This window comes from Rousettus aegyptiacus, unplaced genomic scaffold, assembly GCF_014176215.1.
Source record: "Rousettus aegyptiacus isolate mRouAeg1 unplaced genomic scaffold, mRouAeg1.p scaffold_m13_p_16, whole genome shotgun sequence".
Lineage (NCBI taxonomy): Eukaryota > Metazoa > Chordata > Mammalia > Chiroptera > Pteropodidae > Rousettus > Rousettus aegyptiacus.
The window spans coordinates 51,048,123-51,065,779 of NW_023416291.1; the positions used below are offsets into that span (position 1 = coordinate 51,048,123).

Here is a 17,657-nt window from a genome sequence, read left to right on the forward strand (position 1 = left end):
CTCTAATGCCCGAAAGGTTGGGGACTGCCCTATGCTTGATGCAGGTCTCTAAACGACCACTGCGACATGTAAACCCTTTCCCGGGGCTTTTCAATCTTCTCAATTAACGTTTGATACCAGGTGGTAGTTGCAGGAGGGCGTTATAAGATGTTCGGTAGCGTCCCTACTGTCTACCCATGAGATGTTAGTAGCACTCTAGTTGTGCCAACCAAAAATGTCCCCAGACGTGGTCCCCTGGGAGAGGACAAAATAATCATCGCATAAGAAGTGCTGGGTCCTAAAAGTCATAGGGAGCCGTGGTAGTATTTGAGCAGGAGAATGACATGCTAAGACTAATCAGCTCTTCCCCAAACCTACCTTCACCTTACTCACCTGAATGACTGGCGATAACTGTGTCTCCGCACCATTGTCCTCTGGGGGGGAGAAGGCAGTTGTTTAGGCAAATATGGGCGATAACACCCCGGCTCACATCCCATCTTCCAAATACCCTCGAGTTGGGTCTTTCACTGATACTTCCACATCCTATCTTCGTTTCCCACTAAGTCCCAAATGTCATTTAGAGTAGAATAAAGGGACTTAGGATGGGGCTTCCAGCTCAGTCATTCAGTCAATAGTATTTATTGAGTAATTACTAAAAGCCAGACATAATGCAAAACCTTACTGATAAGGAGGCAAAGGGAATTCTTTGCAGAGTTCGCAGCCTGCTGGGAAAATCACTAAGCCAATAATGACGAATAGATAATTCAGTGATTGCAAGAGTCCAAGATATTACTAAAGAGAAAAAGATGACTTTGCAGTATATACAGAAGAGGCCTCAGCATAGGTGGGGAGCAGCAAAGGCTTAAAACAATGAAAATTTATTTTTCTCATGGTTCTGGAAGCTAAAAGTCCAAAATCAAGGCCATGGTCCCTCCAAAGGCTCTAAGGATGATCCATCGCTCTTTGCTGCTTCTGGCGGTTGCCAGGAATCTTTGACGGTCCCTGGTTTATGGCAGCCTAACTCAGACCTATGCTTCTGTCTCTACATGATCCTCTGTGTGCATATCCCGATGTCCAAATTTCCCTCTTCTAATAAAAACACCAGTCATACTGAATTAAGGGCCTGCCCTAATCTAGTGCGACCTCATCTCAATTTGGTTATATATGCAAATCCCGTATTTCCCAATAAGAGCACGTTCACAGGTCCCATGAGCGGACGTCGGTTCGGGGAGATGGTGTTGCACCCAGTACGTGAGGCGAGCGGGTTTCTCGGACGACTCTCGGTGACCCCCCCCCACCTCCCTCTATTCATGCCCTTGTTTGTGAGTTCGCTCTTCCCCCTAACTGAACTCAGCGACTCATTTCTAGCGAACGGATTACAGCAAAAGTGACGGGACGTCACTTCCGAGGTTAGGTGACGAAGGTCTGTGATTTCTGTTTCCTTCGCGATCTCTTTCTGGCTAGTCTCATGTGCTTGTTACAATAAAGCAAGATGGAGAGGCCGACACAGCTAAGAATGAAAGGCGGCCGGCCTCTCGCCAACCACCGGAAAGGAACTGAGACCTTCAGTCCAATAGCTTCCGAAGAACTGAATCCTGCCAGCAACCATGTTGGTGAGCTTGCAAGCAGATGAACCTTTGGCTAAAACTGCATCCCTGACCAATACTTTGATTAACCACGAAGCGAAGGACCAAGTAAGCCATGTCTCGATTCCCAGCCTATACAGACCATGAGACAAGCAATGTGTGTTGTTTTGAGCCATGAACATTGGGGCATTTCGTGGGATGGCAACACATGACTAATAGAATAGATGTTATTACTCTTCCCACTTGTAGATGAGGCATGTAGAAGCTAGTCACTACCCAAAAGTTCACTGGTAAGTGGTAGTGCCAGAAATCAAATCCAACGGTCTAAATCAAAACATGGAATTATGCTATGAATGAGCAAAATAAGTCAATAGTTTGTGATAGTGAGAGCCAGGATTTTCAGCGTTGAAGAAAGAAGTTACAAGTCAGGAAGGCTAGACCAAGCCCTGGTGTGAGATTTGAACTGGAGCTATCAGCGTGAACTCATGGGTTTTAGTATTCAGACAGACAGACAGACACAGAACTTGAATTCAAAGTCAGTAAGAGAGAAACGAGTAGAGGAATGTAGTAGAAAATGAGAGACATCATTTTGGAAACCCAGAAAAGAGACATAAATTTGTAAGGCCGTGGCACAGAGATGGTGGATGAGACCATAAGCCTGCATGAGGCCTTCTGAGAAGAGATTACCGAGGAGGAAGGTCAAGGGCTGGGACAGGCCTCTGCTCTCCTACACCGGCTTGACGCTGGAGGAACTCTGAAAATCCGCTCCCGCCCCTCCGTGTTCACACTGGAAAGAATATTGTAGGTTCTTACCATAACATTCTGAATAATCTAATTTAACAAAACCAGCCACCCAGTTTAAGATAGGGATATTTGGGATGCAGCTGCAGTAGTAACTTCCAATTTCATTTCTGCAGTATGACACCTCCTTGCACTTTGCCAGCCCAGCCTTACACTCGTCGATATCTGTGAAGTGAGAGAAAATACGGTTTTTCATTCTCATAGAGCTATGCCATTTCTCTTGCCCATGGAATCTCTAGCACCCAGCATCACTCATAAATGCACCCAAAACAACATCCAGTCTTGAATAAAATGACTCAATATTGTAATGATGACAGTTCTCCGTAAGTTAATGTATAAATCCAATATGATCCCAATAAAAAATATCTACACGTATTTAATGGAGATGAGTTGATGCTGTCATGCAAAAAGTGGCCGTAAAAACTGTGGGGTGGGGACTAGCCTGGTCAGACATTAAAACAAACTACAAAGTCGTGATAAAACAATGAGATGCTGGTACATGAATAGACTAGTGAAATAGACGAAAGGTCCAGAAATAGACCCAGGTACCTATAGAGCTTTAGAACATGGCAACGGTCGTGTGATGATGACTGGGAAACATGTTCTGCTGGCAAGATCATGAGAAGACAGGCACCTTGCTGGCGAGAGAGCGAATTGGTACAACTTTCCTGGAATTAAATTTGGAATATCTAATCAAGCTGCATGAATTTTACCTCCTGGCTCAGCCACCTCACTTCTAGGGCTGTACCTTAAACACACACTTCCACAAATATTGGCAATGGCCTAAATATCAAAAACAACTTAAATACCCATATATAAGAGAGGGTCGAATAAACTATGGTTCGTTTCACTGCTGTACAAAAAGAGAATGAGGATGATCTCTAAGAATCGATTTGGAGTGATTTCTAGGATAAATTTAAACGAAAAAAGCGAAGTGTAAAAGCACTTCTGCAGTGTCTGAAAAAAAGTGTTAAAGTCGCAGAAAACAAGGAAAGATTGAGGATCCATCACAGATCACACGAGACTCAGGGTCATGACGATTACAGGCAATGTGGGATCCTGAGATGGCTCTTGGGACAGAAAAAAAAAGGCATTGGGGGGAAAACTAGCGACATTTGGATAAAGGCTGCGGTTCCGTTAATATCATTTCCTGGTTAACATGACTTACGGTCACGTCCTTAGTTAACCTTACCGGAACTGGGTGAAGGAAATAAAGAATTCACTGTGCCGTTTTGCAGTTTTCTTTAGGCCTAAAACTGTGTCAAAGTGAAAGTTTAAAAAAATAGATACAACCAGTGTTGTGTGATTCCACTCATGTGAGGTTCCTAGAGGAGTCGGATTAACAATGGTGAGTGGCAGGGGCTGGCGGAGGAAGGGGAGTTATTGTTTAATGGAGACAGAGCTTTTTCAGTTGGAGAAGATGGAAAAGTCCTGGGAATAGATGGTGGCGATGGTTACGCAACACTGTGAACGTATCAACACCACTGAAAGATACGCCGAAAACATGGTTAAAACGCTAAATCTCATGTTATGGATGTTCTGCCACGATAAAATAACACAAATCCTAAATAAGCTACAAGTTTCTACTTCACCTTCTAAATGGACTCTACGACTCCGTCAATAAGATACTCAGTTCCGCCCATCAGACGTTCAGGAGTGCTATTTTCTTTAATATTCAAATCGACCTTTAGAATTTGTGGGAATGGGAAAGGATTTTGCCTGAAGGAGATGGCCCACCAGTAGTGAAAAGCAGAACGGAAATACTAAATTGGGGCCGGAGCATGGAGGCTATCAAGTGCCAAAGATACCCATGCATTCATTCACGTGTCCTCTTGGTCGACACGCTTTTATTGGGCATCTGTATGTGACAACATCATTCTCTGTTCTAGGCCTACGGCAATGAACAAACAGAGATGATCCCTGTCCTTGCGAAGTTCTCAGGCAAAGCAACAAACAAAAACACTTGTGCTTTAACCCTGGGAAGTTTACCTCCTCCTAAAGAAAAAACGAAAACCATCGAGCTGGCATCAGATGGGCGTGTGAGAAGCACAAGGCGTAGAGAGTTCTCGAAGGGCATCGAGACAGCCCTGACATTTTCTACTTCATAATAGTCTTGCATCTTTGCAGTATGACCGACGCCTCTGCAGCACAGTGTTTGAGGCATAGAAGAAGGTCCCAGCCCCCTCCCGACTTCCAGATGAGCGTGGATTGCATCCTACCTTCACATTTCCCATGAGGCCCGATGAAGTGCCTCTTCCCAGGCTCAGACTGAAATCCATCTTTGCAAGCGCAGTGGGTGCTGTTAAAACAGCTGGCATGTTCAGGGCATGAGGGACAGAAAGCTATAGGAAACACAAGATCCTTTCATTCATCTGCTTATTCACTTATTCCAAAGAAAAAAATATTCATTGAGCATCTATGATGTACCAAGCCTTGTAGTCGACAGAACGTGCTCTTGGAAAGAGCTCTGTTCGCATCCTTTTCGTACCCATCTCACTACTGAACACAGATGCTCGAAGTCCCTCACCTGTGTCCCACCTCTGCCACCAACACCACTTTTGCCTGACAGTAGAAATTCTCTGTCACCATCTAAGTTTCTTTACTTCTTTACCCGAGAGATTTCTTTGGCCCCTGGAGTTCTTTTTCGCTCGTCACATAACAGGTTAGCAATTTTTCTCCCCCAAGGAGCAGTTTCCTCAATCAGTGACTGACAAGAGTCAATATATTAAAAAACCTAGGTTCCTCGTTATCAAAAACAAACAGAGACTAACAAGTGTTGGTAGAATGTGGACAAATTATAATCCTAGCCCACTCCTGGTAAAAATGTAAAATGGTGTAGCTATTGCGGAAAACCATATGGCAATTTCTAAAATAAAAAATAAAAATTAGAATTACCAAATTACCATAGGATCTAGCAATTCTATTAATGGGTATATATCTGAAAGAATTAAAAGCAGAGTCTTGAAGAGATATTTGTATACCTGTCTTTATAGCAGCATTATTCATAATAACTAAAAAAACAGAAGCTATCAATGGATGATGGATAAACAAAATGTAGTCCACTCAGACAATAGAATATTGTTCAGCATGAAAATAAAAAAGGAAATTCCAACACATGCTGCAACATAGATGAACCATGAAGACATTTTGATAAGTAAATTAAGCTCATCACAAAAGGACAAATGATACATGATTCCACTCATGAGGTCCCTAGAGTAGTCAAATTCATAAAACGCAAAGCAGAATGGTGGTTTTCAGGGGCTAGTTGGAGAGAAAGTGGGGAGTTGTTGTTTAATGGAGACAGAGTTTCCGTTTTACGAGAGGAAAAATGTTCTCTGGATGGATGGTGGTGATGGTTGTACAACAATGTGAATGTACTTAATGCCACTGAACTACGCACTTACAAATAGATAAGTTCATAAATTTTGTTATGAATATTTTACCACAATTTTAAAAAAATAAATAAATAAGAGGAAAATAGCTTCCTTACCCACCAGGAGGAACAGCTCCAAGATGCATGTTTCGTATTAAGTCTAACAGTCCCCGGGGGCCAAGCTCCCGCTGCCCACGTGTAACCGGCTGGACAATGAACCCTCCATTGCCTCCTTGCTGCCCCACCTGACTTCCCCCGTCCAGCAGGCGCTTCCCGGGATCACCTCCCATATAAATGTCTCACTTTCAAGTCCTAATCTCATGGTCTGCCTCTAGGTGAACCCAACCCAAGATAAAGCACAAAGGCAACACTATCTCCAGACAGGACTCGGGACACAGGTTTTGGGGAAAAGAAAGGGCAGAATCCAGAGTCCACTAGCTGTGGGACCTTGAGCCAGCTATTTCTCTAGGGGGTCAAGCGGGGATAATATCAAAACCTTTGCAGCAATGTCATGAGAATTAAACGAGATGGAGTGTGCCATTTGCTTAGCCCTGGAGCAATGCAAGAGCTGACTAATGGAGGTGGCAACGGTGATGATGGAGAATGGGGAACAGTCCTTGGGAACGCCGAGGGCTGGGCAGAAGGCATCGGGGATTAATATTCTCTCCCTTAAAAGGGTCTCCTCTCCTCCTCTGGAGGCAGGTTCCAGTCCCCAATTTCCTTTCCCCTGGCCTTTGGCAGTTGTAGACTCACTTCCAGGATTCTTTGCTTCTGATCCTAACAGAGCCAGCAGGACACTGAAACCTAGAAGAGGGAGAGAAGGGGACAGTTCAGATGGGGGGTACCCTGGGCTCAACTTGGCTAAAGCCTGGGTAAAGTAGAGTCTTTTTCTCCCACTGCCCAGCCATACACAGGCTAACTTCACTATAGACTCTCCCAGGTAAACTATAAACACAAGGGTCTCAAATGGCATCATATACTACTGGCGCATGAAAGGATACCTGATTGCATCTGTAAGAGGTTCTACCCCCAATTCTAACATGTGTGTGTGGTGGGGGAGTGGGTGGTGTTCCCACACCAGCAAGAAATTCTCGGATGCCCGTTGGGTGTCCTACAATTCAACTCAATTCTGACACTCTCCCCAGAGATAGCATCAGATTCCGCAGGTTAAGGGCTATGGGTTGGAGGTTCCATCGTCCCCTCCTTGGGTTTGATTAATCTGCTAGGGCGGCTCACGGAACTCAGAGAAACATGTTCCTTATTAGATCACCTATGTGTTGTAAAAGAATACAACTCAGAAACCACCACGTGGAAGGGATGCACAGAGCCAGGTGGGTGTGGAAAGGAGAACGGAGCCCCCATACTCTCTCTGGGCTCCACCTTCCCAAATCTTCAGGGGGTCACCAACCCTGAAGTTCCCCGAGCTTCATCGTTTTGTGTTTTCATGGAGGCGTCATTACACAGGCACCATTAACGCAATGGCCATTGATGATCAATTCGACCACTAGCGCCTTTCCCTTCCCTAGAAATCAGAGAGTGAAACCGCAAGTTTCAACACGGTTGTCTCCACTGCCAGCCAGCCCCCGTCCTTAGGTGAGTTCCAAAAGTCACCTCATTAATATAATAAGAGACAACTTTATTGCCTTATCACAGGAAATTCCAAGGGTGTAGGAGCTCTGTGCCAGAAACAGTCATAAAGATCAAATACATATATTTCTTATTATAAATCATAATATCACAAACTGTGTGTCCCAATTTTTTCTCATATTTTTTCCTCCAAGTCTACCACCAAAAGGCCAAGTTTGCAACAGTCAAGCTTGACCAGTTCAGATCTCTAACCCCACACTGGTTGATAGAAATATCATGCAAGCCACATAGTTCCTTTCAAGTTTTCTAGTAAACATCTTTTTAGTCTCATCCGTCCACCTGCCCCCCTTTGGCAACCATCAGCTCGTTCTTTGAATCTATGGGTCTGTTTCTATTTTGCTTTGTTCATTCATTTGTTTCTTTTTTTTTTTTTTGTATTCCACATATAAATGAGCCCATATAGTATTTGTCTTTCTCTGTCTGACTTGTCTCACCGAGCGCAATACCTAGCTTCTAGCTCCACTTGTTTTTAAAGGCAAAGAGAAGCAAGTGAAAGTAATTTCGATAATATAATTTGCTTAGCCCACTCTAACCAAGATGTCATCATTTTAACACACAATCAATATAAAGCAAATTATGCATATAGTACTGTACACATTGCTGCATGTATTAAGCCTTTGACATCCAGTTTGCATTTCGACTGGTTCAGTGCTACGAATGGCTGGTGGCTACAGTACTGGACAGCACAGGCCCAACCTCGTAATAACCAGGGGTTTCTCTGGAATAAGGGGAGATCAGAATAGCACAGACCATAATCGCAGGAGTCCAAGACTGTGGCAAATTTGGAACGGATACGGGTGTTTTCAGGGTGATCTATTTTGAGGATGACCTAAAAATGTCTACCATAATAAGATCAGAGAGCACTTCATGTTAAAGTTGAAGATGAAATCAGACAAGAAAAAACATGGCGGAGTGAGAGACGTCCCCAGATCTCTCCCCTTGAAACAACAATAAGCTGAACATCTAAAACTTAACAAAAAAACACCCAAACTGCACACCGGCAAGTCTGAGTGTGGGATCTGTGCATAAGAGCTACCACAGGTCAGAACCCCGAGTGTCGGGCAGTGGACTGGGAGACAAAGAAGCTGCCTCTTCCAGCCACCAGAGCTCCCTGCAGGAGGAGGAGAAGGCGAGAAGGTGCGGCAAGTTCCCTGAACAGCCGAGCCTGGGAAAGTTATGAGCTCCCTCATGACCGGCTGGCTACAGGGCCCAGTCATCAGGGCAGAAAGCAGAGAAGCAGCTGGCAGAGAAACAATAGTTGATTTTTACTGACTATGGTTGCAAACCCAAGGCTGGGCTTCAGCCCCCAACTCCCAGCACAGAGGGGCCCTCCCCACAGACCCTCCAAGAAGGAACACTGCAGAGACCCAAAGGAATCTCAGCAAACACTACCAAAACTGTTGCTAACACTGATAGAGACTAAAACTGAGGGTAGTGAGCGTGATTAAATATCTAGCAGAAAATTAAAAAGCATTTTTAAAACTTCATATAAAGTAGGGATCCAAGAGGTTGAGATGCCACCTACTGGAAACCAAGAGGAAAGTACCTTCTTTGCAACAAGCTAAAGAGAGACCTTTATATAATAAATCTTTCTGGAAAAAGCAGAATACATTGCCATTAACGCTCTGGTGGAGAAATAGCCCATTAAACACCATGAAAAACCAAGGTGACAAGGCATCTCAGAAAGAAAGAGAAAAATCTCCAGAAAATAAGCTTACAGACATAGAAATATACAATTAAATGACAGAAAATTCAGAATGGTACTTTTGAAAAAACTCAGTGAGATCCAAAACAACTCAAATCGACAATTTCAGGAATTGAAAAAACAACTAGATGAGCAGACCAAGGAGGCCGAACCACTCAAAAAGAACCAAATAAAACTTCTGGAGATGAAGAACACACTGCAAGCGTTGAAAAATGAAATAGCAAGCTTCGGAAATAGAGTCGACCAAATGGAGGAAAGGATCAGCGATATCGAAGACAGAAATCTAGAAATAAATCAGAAAAAAAGAACAGAGAAGCCAAAGGATGAAAAATAATGAAAGAGAAATTCAAGAACTAGCTGATACCGTCAGGAGAGGAAACATAGGAATAATGGGCATTATCAAAGGTGAGGAAAAGGAGCAGGGATTAGAAAGCATTTTCAGACGAATAGTGGACAAGAATTTCCCAAATCTACGGAATGAGCTGGAGTTTGGAATTCAAGAAGTGAACAAACACAGATTTATCTCAACCCAAAAAGGCCTTCACCAAGACACATTGTATTAAAATTATCAAAAATCAATGACATAGACAGAATTCTCAAGGCAGCCGGGGAGGAAAAAAAAAGGTAATTTATGAAGGTAAACACATTAGATTATCCTCAGACTGCTCTGCGCAAACCTTACAAGACAGAAAGGAATGGAATCAAATATGTAAGCTATTAAGTGAAACGAACTTCCAGACTAGAATAATTTATCCAGCTAAGCTCTCCTTTAGGTATGAAGGAGAAATTAAGACGTTTCCAGAAACACAAAAATTGAGGGACTTCTCCACTACGAGGATTGCACTACAGGCAATACTGAAAGGAGTCAGTTCACCTAAAACAAAATAACAACCAAAAAAATATACATAATTATGAGTAAAGTGACTATCAGGCAAATGGAAGCAGAGGAGTACAACCCTTACTAAGAACAGGGCATTGTAAGTTAAATAATAAGAAGAGAATTGTTATAATGAGATAGTGATGAACGTTCAGTATACATAGGAACAGATTGAGATAACGATGACTGAAAAGGGGAGATTCAAACATCCAAATCAGCAAAGGGGAATAGAGATAAGGCATGCACAGAAGAAAATGGACCACTGTATATCTATAACTATCCTTTACATATTCATAATGGTAACCACACGCCAGAGTCAGAATCGAAGTAAATACAATTCATAACGGTAACCACACGCCAAAGAGTCAGAATCGAAGTAAATACATAAAACGAGAAGGACCAGGGGGAAACCCACAAAAGCCAAACAAAATAAAGAAAACAGAAACACAAGGACGAGGAAGCAATGGAAACACTGAGCTACCAGAAGGCAAAAGATAAAATGGCTAGAGGAAAACCTCGTATTTCCATAATGACCCTAAATGTAAATGGCCTGAACTCACCAATAAAAAGACACAGGGTTGCAGATTAAATCAAAAAACAAAACCCAACCCTATGCTGCCTCCAGGAGACACATCTCAGCTCCAAAGACAAATATAGGGTGGAAAATGATGTTTCAAGCAAATGGCATTCGGACAAAAGTGAGAGTAGTGGTACTAATATCAGATGAAATAGACTTTCAAATAAAAAAGGTAAAGAAGGATACCGACGGACACTTCATAATAATAAAGGGAATCATGCACCAAGAAGATTTAACACGTATAATCTATGCTCCCAATCAAGGAGCCCCAAAATATATAAAGCACCTACTAACAGAACTAAAGGGAGAAACCGACCAAAACACTATCAGAGTAGGGGAACTAAATACCCCACTGTCAGATATGGGCAGATCATCCAAACAGAAAATCAATGAGGAAATAACATCTTTAAATGACACATTAAACCAACTGGACATAATTGGCATTTACAGAGCCTTCTATCCCAAAGCAGCTGCTTATACATTCTTCTCTAGTGCACATGGAACATTCTCAGGAATCGACCACATGCAGGGACACAGAGAGAGCCCCAACATATATAAGAGGGTTGAAATCCTACTGATCATATTCTCTGATCACAATGCTTAGAAACTAGAGATCTACTGCAGAAAGAAAACAGGAAGAACCACAAATACGTGGAGATGAAACGACATGCTCCTGAAGAATAACTAGGTCAGAGAAGAAATAAAAAGAGAGACCAAGAGATACATGGAAACGAATGATAATGATACTACAACATATCAAAACTTTTGGGACATGGCAAAAATGGTCATAAAAGGAAAGTTCATATCATTACAGGCCTACCTCCAAAAACAAGAACGAGCCCGAATAAACACTCTAATGCTTCATCTTAAAAACATTAAAAGGAAGAACAGATGGAGCCTAAAGTCAGCAGAAGGAAAGAAATCATCGAAATTAGAGCAGAAATAAATAAAATTGAAAATGAAAAAACAAACAAACAAAAAAATAAATGCGACAAAGAGCTGGTTCTTCAAGAAGATTATTAAAATTGACAAACCTCTGGCTAGACTCACTAAAGAAAAAAGAGAAAGGACACAAATAAACAAAGTCAGGGATGAAAGAGGAGAAATTAAGACTGATATTGCAGAAATACAAAGAATCATACAAGAATACTATGAAAAATATATAACGCCAAATTTAATAACCTAAAAGAAATGGACCAGTACTTAGAAAAATACAATCATCCTAGATTGAGTCAAGAAGAACTGAAAAATCTAAATAGACCGATCAGCTGTATGGAAATTGAAACGATCATCAAAAACCTATTAAAAAGTAAAAGTCCAGGACCAGATGGCTTCACCAGTGAATTCTACCTATCCTCCTCAAATTCTTCCAAATAATCAAAAGGAGGCAATACTTCCCAATTTATTTTATGAGGCCAATATCATCCTGATACCAAAACCTGGTAAAGATAACACACACACACAACTACAGATCAATCTTTCATGAGCATAGATGCAAAAATCCTAAATAACATAAGAGTGAACCAAATACAGCAACATATTTAAAAGATTACACACCACGATCAAATGGGCTTCAACCCAGAGGCACAAGGAAGGTTCAACATACACAAATCGATTAATGTGATTCACCACATAAACAAATTAAAAAATAAGAATCATATGCTCATATCAATAGATGCAGAAAAAGCCTTCGACAAGATACAGCATCCATTTATGATCAGAACACTTAACAGAATTGGTATAGAAGGAATCGGTATAGAAGGCCTTTAACATATTAAAGGCCATAAATGACAAACCCTCAGCCAACATTATACTTAATGGTGAAAAACTGAAAACCTTTTCTCTAAGATCAGAAACAAGGCAAGGCTGTTCTTCATCGCCACCGTTATTCAATATAACCTTGGAGGTCCAAGCCAGTGCAATCAGACAAGAGAAAGATATAAAAGGCATCCAAATAGGAAACGAAGAAATCAAACTGTCACTATTTGCAGATGACATAATTCTCTAAAGACTCCACAAGAACACTGCCAGAAACAATACGCAAATACAGTGAAGTCTCTGGATACGAAATCCACATTCAAAAATCTGTAGCAGAAGATTAGGGAGATCCAGGTTGTTGTGACATGCTGAGCTAAGGTACTCTGAGCGTGGACCTACTAGGTGGTCATCAGTGTAGCAAATACTTGATGTGTTCCACTGTCCTACCCTAGAGGGGGTTCCTATGCATGCATATAACGTACTGTCTCTCTCGGTAAAAGGATATTTTTCTGCAGCCTGTGGGGGTCGGGGGCAAGCCAGAAGTGTGTTAGGGGGTTACTCTAGGCATGGCTGTCAAGCGGTAAGCAGTGAGGATAAATAGCCCAGACTTATTGCCCTTCGAAGGCACATAACAGAAAGCCTCTTGGAGGGTCTCCGACAGATTGAGGGCCAATTACCTGCAGGGGTAACTTCTCACTCGCACACCCTTCCTTTGCTCTTCTCTCTTTCCTCTCTGATAGCTCTCGCTCCCTCCCATGTGCCTCCTGGGATCTGCCCCCAAAGGAAGTCCTTACACCCAAGTCTTCATCTCAGTTCTGCTTTGGCGGAGAATGACTAAGAGACTCAAGAGTTTCTAATAAGACAAGCACGCACACAGTCATTCCTGGACAAAGAGCCAAATCTGGGGGAAGGAATGAAAGCTAGCATATAGGGCCATGGGGAGAAGGCCGGGGGATTCTTTGTTCTACTTACCTGAGAGCAGGGGCAGGCACCTGCTTCCCATAGCACTGAGATACCAAGAAGGATGATCTCTCCAGCAGGATGCGGCAAGGGGTCCTCGAATGAATAAGCCCTACGAAAATCAAGTTCTGATGGTCACAATGTTTAGAAGACAGGTGGCCAATATTTATCAAAGTCCCTTTATTTCTACCTATCTTTTGACCCAACAGTTTCGCTCTTTGGGAAATTTTCTCAAGGAAAGGATCCTGAGAGAATGATCACAGCAGAATAGCTTATAAGAAACACACTTGCAATCCAATAAATGGGGAATGCATGATACACCCGATGGACTATTCTGCTGGAATTTAACATCCTGATCTATTGCAATCGGCAACATCCAGACTGTGGGAAACTACACAGGACAAACTAACCACTTTTTTCACTCAAAAAAAAATGTTTTTTTAAGGTAAAAAACACATAAGGTACCTAGATTGAAGAGACTTGGAAACATATCAACAAATGGCAGTGTCTTACTGGACCCCAAATCAAACGAATCATTTTTAATAGGTTAAAGCCTAGAGCTGTAGTAACATTAAAGAATGATTATTCATTTTTTATAGGTTTGATAATTCACTCGGTTTCCTCTCTTGTCAACTCAGATGTCAGGTCCAAAAGGAAGCTAGAAGTATGATATAAGGGCTATGTTTAAAGAGTCCTGATCTTTTAGAGAAATGTACTAAAATTTTTGCAGGTGAAGTAATGTGATGTGTAGAATGTATGAGATTAATGAAATGAGACTGGCCAGGGAGGTGGTCATTTTTAAAGCTGGGTTAAGGGTCTGTGGGGGTCATGATGTTATCATCGCTACATTGTTTATGTATAAAGAGAGAGAGAAGAGATTGTCTTAGAGGTGCACTGTTAAGTAGATATGTAGCAGCATGAGATGCTGGACTCCATCTTGCGCAAGCCTGCTTTGACCCTCAAGCTAAGGGCTTCTGCCTAGCCTTCCTTGCAGACATGCAAATTTACAAAAACCGCCCTTCCCATGTACCCTTCCTTGGCCATTAAAAAAAAAAAAAAAAAAAAAGCCTGAACTCTTTACTTTTGTAAGATGGATTTGAGGTTCTATAGGGCTCCCACCTTCTCAACTGATCAACAAACTTTTCCTAACGTTTTGAATTTTGGTCTTTCGAAGCAATGAGCACACAGGCTTTGGACCGGTAACAACTTGGCAAGCCCTGGCCAGGAGCTAGTGCCTGTGGGAGACCGACGCTGGCCGGGGTTCCCCTCCACGAGCCCCGAGCGGCTGCTCAGGCCACATGGGGACTCAGGAGGGACTTTCCCCCGGCGGGCGCTGGCTGCCCTTGGCACACGCTCCTTTGGAGTACGGAAAGGTCTTGGGACCTCGGTCTACCATCGGTTTTGTCTGTGGGGTAGGTCACTCTGGCACGGGGCGCAGGAATTCTCCCTCTTCGTGTCAGCTTCCTCTCGGGGACAGAGCCGTCTGCATTCAGGGGCCTGCCGCCCGGGAGCAGGATCAGGACTGCTAAACCGTACCCACTTGTTTGTCTGCAGTTCTGTGCCCGAGCGCAGACAGGCTAGGTTTGGAAGTGGGGTGATTTCACCCTGCACGTAGGACTGGAACTTCAGCTCCTCCCCTGCCTTTGGGCTTTTCCCTTGGGCTGAGCTGATCGATTTTGCATGTGTTTGGGCTGGCCTATGGGAGAGGGAAAGAGTTGTGAGACTTGTACCTGATTTGGGAATCGGATCGTTTGCATTCACTTATTTGGTCATTTGAATGTGAAATTTGCAACTTCCCTTCGGCATCTGTGGCGGCATGAGGACAGTGTGCTCAAGCTATGGTCTCGAGCGCCATTTGGGTGTCGCTCTGGGGTCTGGGGTTTGTGTCTGCTTTTCCCCTCCCCCATCTTCTCCGCCTCCAGACGCGTGGCCTCACCATCCTGCGCTCAGCCTCCGTTCTCACACCGCCTTCCTCCAGGGAAAATCCGCCCTTGAAATTCAGACGCTCTGAAGCCTCCCTGTTTACCTCTGAGCTCTCCAACGTTATCGTACGCCCTTTGCTTCTGTTGTTTGTGTCAGCCTTCGAGTCCACCTTAGGGAGCACCCTTGACAGAATGAGCGAAAAAGGGGCCACATACTAAACCCGGCACGCTCAGGGGAGGCCACCATGGCGGGCCTTGCAAACTCAGGGACCGGGAGGAACCACAGGGAACGGTCTGAACATTCACATTTTTAACTGAAAAGCAGGTCAGTGCAGGCAGTCACATCCTGGGCTAACTGCATTCCCTGTGCCGTGCTCCCCATCCCCGTGACCATCTATCGACTACTAACTTTAACCCCTTCACCCCTTTCTCCCAGCCCCTCAACCCACCCACCCCCCGCCCTCCAGCCATCACCAGGTTGTCCTCTATATTGGTGAGTCTGTTTCTGATCAGTTTGTTCTTTTTGTCCCTTAGATTCTGCATAAAAGTGAAATCATATGGTATTTATCTTTCTCTGGCTGACTTGTTTCACTCAGCATAATAACCTCTTGGTCCATCCATATTGTTGTAAATGGTAGGATTTCATGTTTTTAATGGCTGAATATATTCCATTGTGTACGTGAACCATAACTTCTTTTTTCAATCCACTGTTGATGGGCTAGATACAATTTTCATTAACAATATTTTTTTCTTATAAAAGATGAATACATGATTTGAGAAATGGTATAAGGACTATAGAATTCTTAGTGCACTGATTCAGACAAATGCCTATATTCTTCCAGCTATCTGTAACGATTACATATGAAGCTAGACATTGAGATTTGGTCTAGAATTTGCCAGATCTGTGTAATGACTGTAGAACCTACTGCATAGTGTTGGCTTTGGGGACAAGTTGAACACCAATTAGTCGACTTATTGTACTATACTACACTGAGTCTGTAGGAAATGAAATTTGACTTGCAGTGCAATAAATGTTATAATAGGCTATTTTATAATGGTGACTAAGAAATACAGGGCAGAACTGTTAGACTAATAAATGAATGAATAAATTCATTGCCTTTAAAAATAAATAAAAATAAAGTTTTGTTAGCTAAATTCAATCATGGGTATTTATTAAATATCTAAATAATTACAAGAAAGAGTTTTGTATGAGGCCAAACTTATTAAGATTAAAATTAATGGAATAACTGAACTCAAAAGTAAGGTAACGCAAAATTAGAGTTGGGTTTTCTCTCTGCTAAAAAGGACAACGTTTCTTGAACTACTGGCCTGCTACTGCTATTGTGAAAAAATTTTCTGTCTAGAAAGCAAAGATTCTGTTTTATCAAAATAATTTTCTGTGTTTTATGTTGTCTTAATCAGGTCCCTTAATTACTTAAGAAAACTGAGTCTCCTCAATAGTAAGAACTAAGTTTTGCTAATAGTTAGTTACGTAAGTTTCTTTATTCGTGATTAAAATGTTCTATTGCCACTTCGGTTAAGCAGATAATTAAGTATTGCTTTTTAATGACTTATGATCTAATTTAATCAAATTGTTAGGTAGCTTAGTCATAGGGGCCCGGCCTAGAGACCACCCAAAGAACCCCACAATGGTGATAGGTTTCTAGGTACACACATGCACACTAGGCAAAGAGTTATATAGCAGCTAAATGTCCTTCGAAATGACCTCCCTTGCCAATCACCTAGGAATGTCTTTGGAACCACCCGTCAGGGCCCTAACATAATGCGGACGTTCACACTTCTGGGTCCTTTTGTGTTGGTTATTGTGGTTGTTAATACAGCGCTCAGTCACAGCTCTCACCTCTAAAACCACGTGCACCTTGGGGGCGTGCTTTGCCTTGCTAAAACATACCTTTAATAGCTCTTTTCTAAATCTCACTGGCCTGATGCTTTTGCTAAGTGTTTCATATTATAGATCCATGGAGAGGACTCTGACTTATTCTAAAGTACAGGTTTCTGAGAAAAAAAATTGTCAGAAACCTTACACTAGACAAAGATTTATAGAACTCTAAAGAATAACTGGACTCAGACAAGGCGGGCAAAGGATGAGGATAAACAAGAATCAAATAATCAGGCCAGATTTATCGAAAGTAGACATGTAGTAAATTAGTCTTAATTTGACTACTTTTGATAAAAATGAGGGTGATTTTAGAGATAAAATTGTGTTTCAATAGAAACTATAGTACACACCTGTGGATATTAGATTCTAGTTCAGTTCATTGTCATTAAAGTTACTTTTTAACTGGACTGGATCCTGAATTTTTTCATTTTTCTTAAATATTTGGCTGTAACCCTCCAAACTTACATTTCACTTTTCTCCTATCCTTTGACTTGGAATTATTAAGGACTAAAACTGCTTTGTTCTTTTTTTTTTCCCCTGAGCCTTGTAATTACAAATTGCAGCTAGACAAC

At 42.3% G+C, this 17,657-nt stretch overlaps 1 protein-coding gene across 2 annotated transcripts in view; it reads right to left on the reverse strand.

The window, feature by feature from the left end:
* Positions 1-17,657, reverse strand: part of LOC107511276 (adhesion G protein-coupled receptor E4) — a 40,091-nt gene that overhangs the window by 16,528 nt on the left and 5,906 nt on the right. The window contains exons 2-6 of one of the 2 annotated variants that reach the window (XM_016145542.2): positions 13,276-13,375; positions 6,493-6,543; positions 4,586-4,708; positions 2,379-2,531; positions 373-413 (exon numbers count right to left, since the gene is read on the reverse strand). In XM_016145542.2, the coding sequence (XP_016001028.1) occupies positions 373-413; positions 2,379-2,531; positions 4,586-4,708; positions 6,493-6,543; positions 13,276-13,306 (399 nt within the window). In that variant the 5' untranslated portion in view covers positions 13,307-13,375. Of the gene's footprint in view, positions 1-372; positions 414-2,378; positions 2,532-4,585; positions 4,709-6,492; positions 6,544-13,275; positions 13,395-17,657 lie in introns of those variants that run through there. The other variant, XM_036234016.1, reaches the window with a different exon arrangement.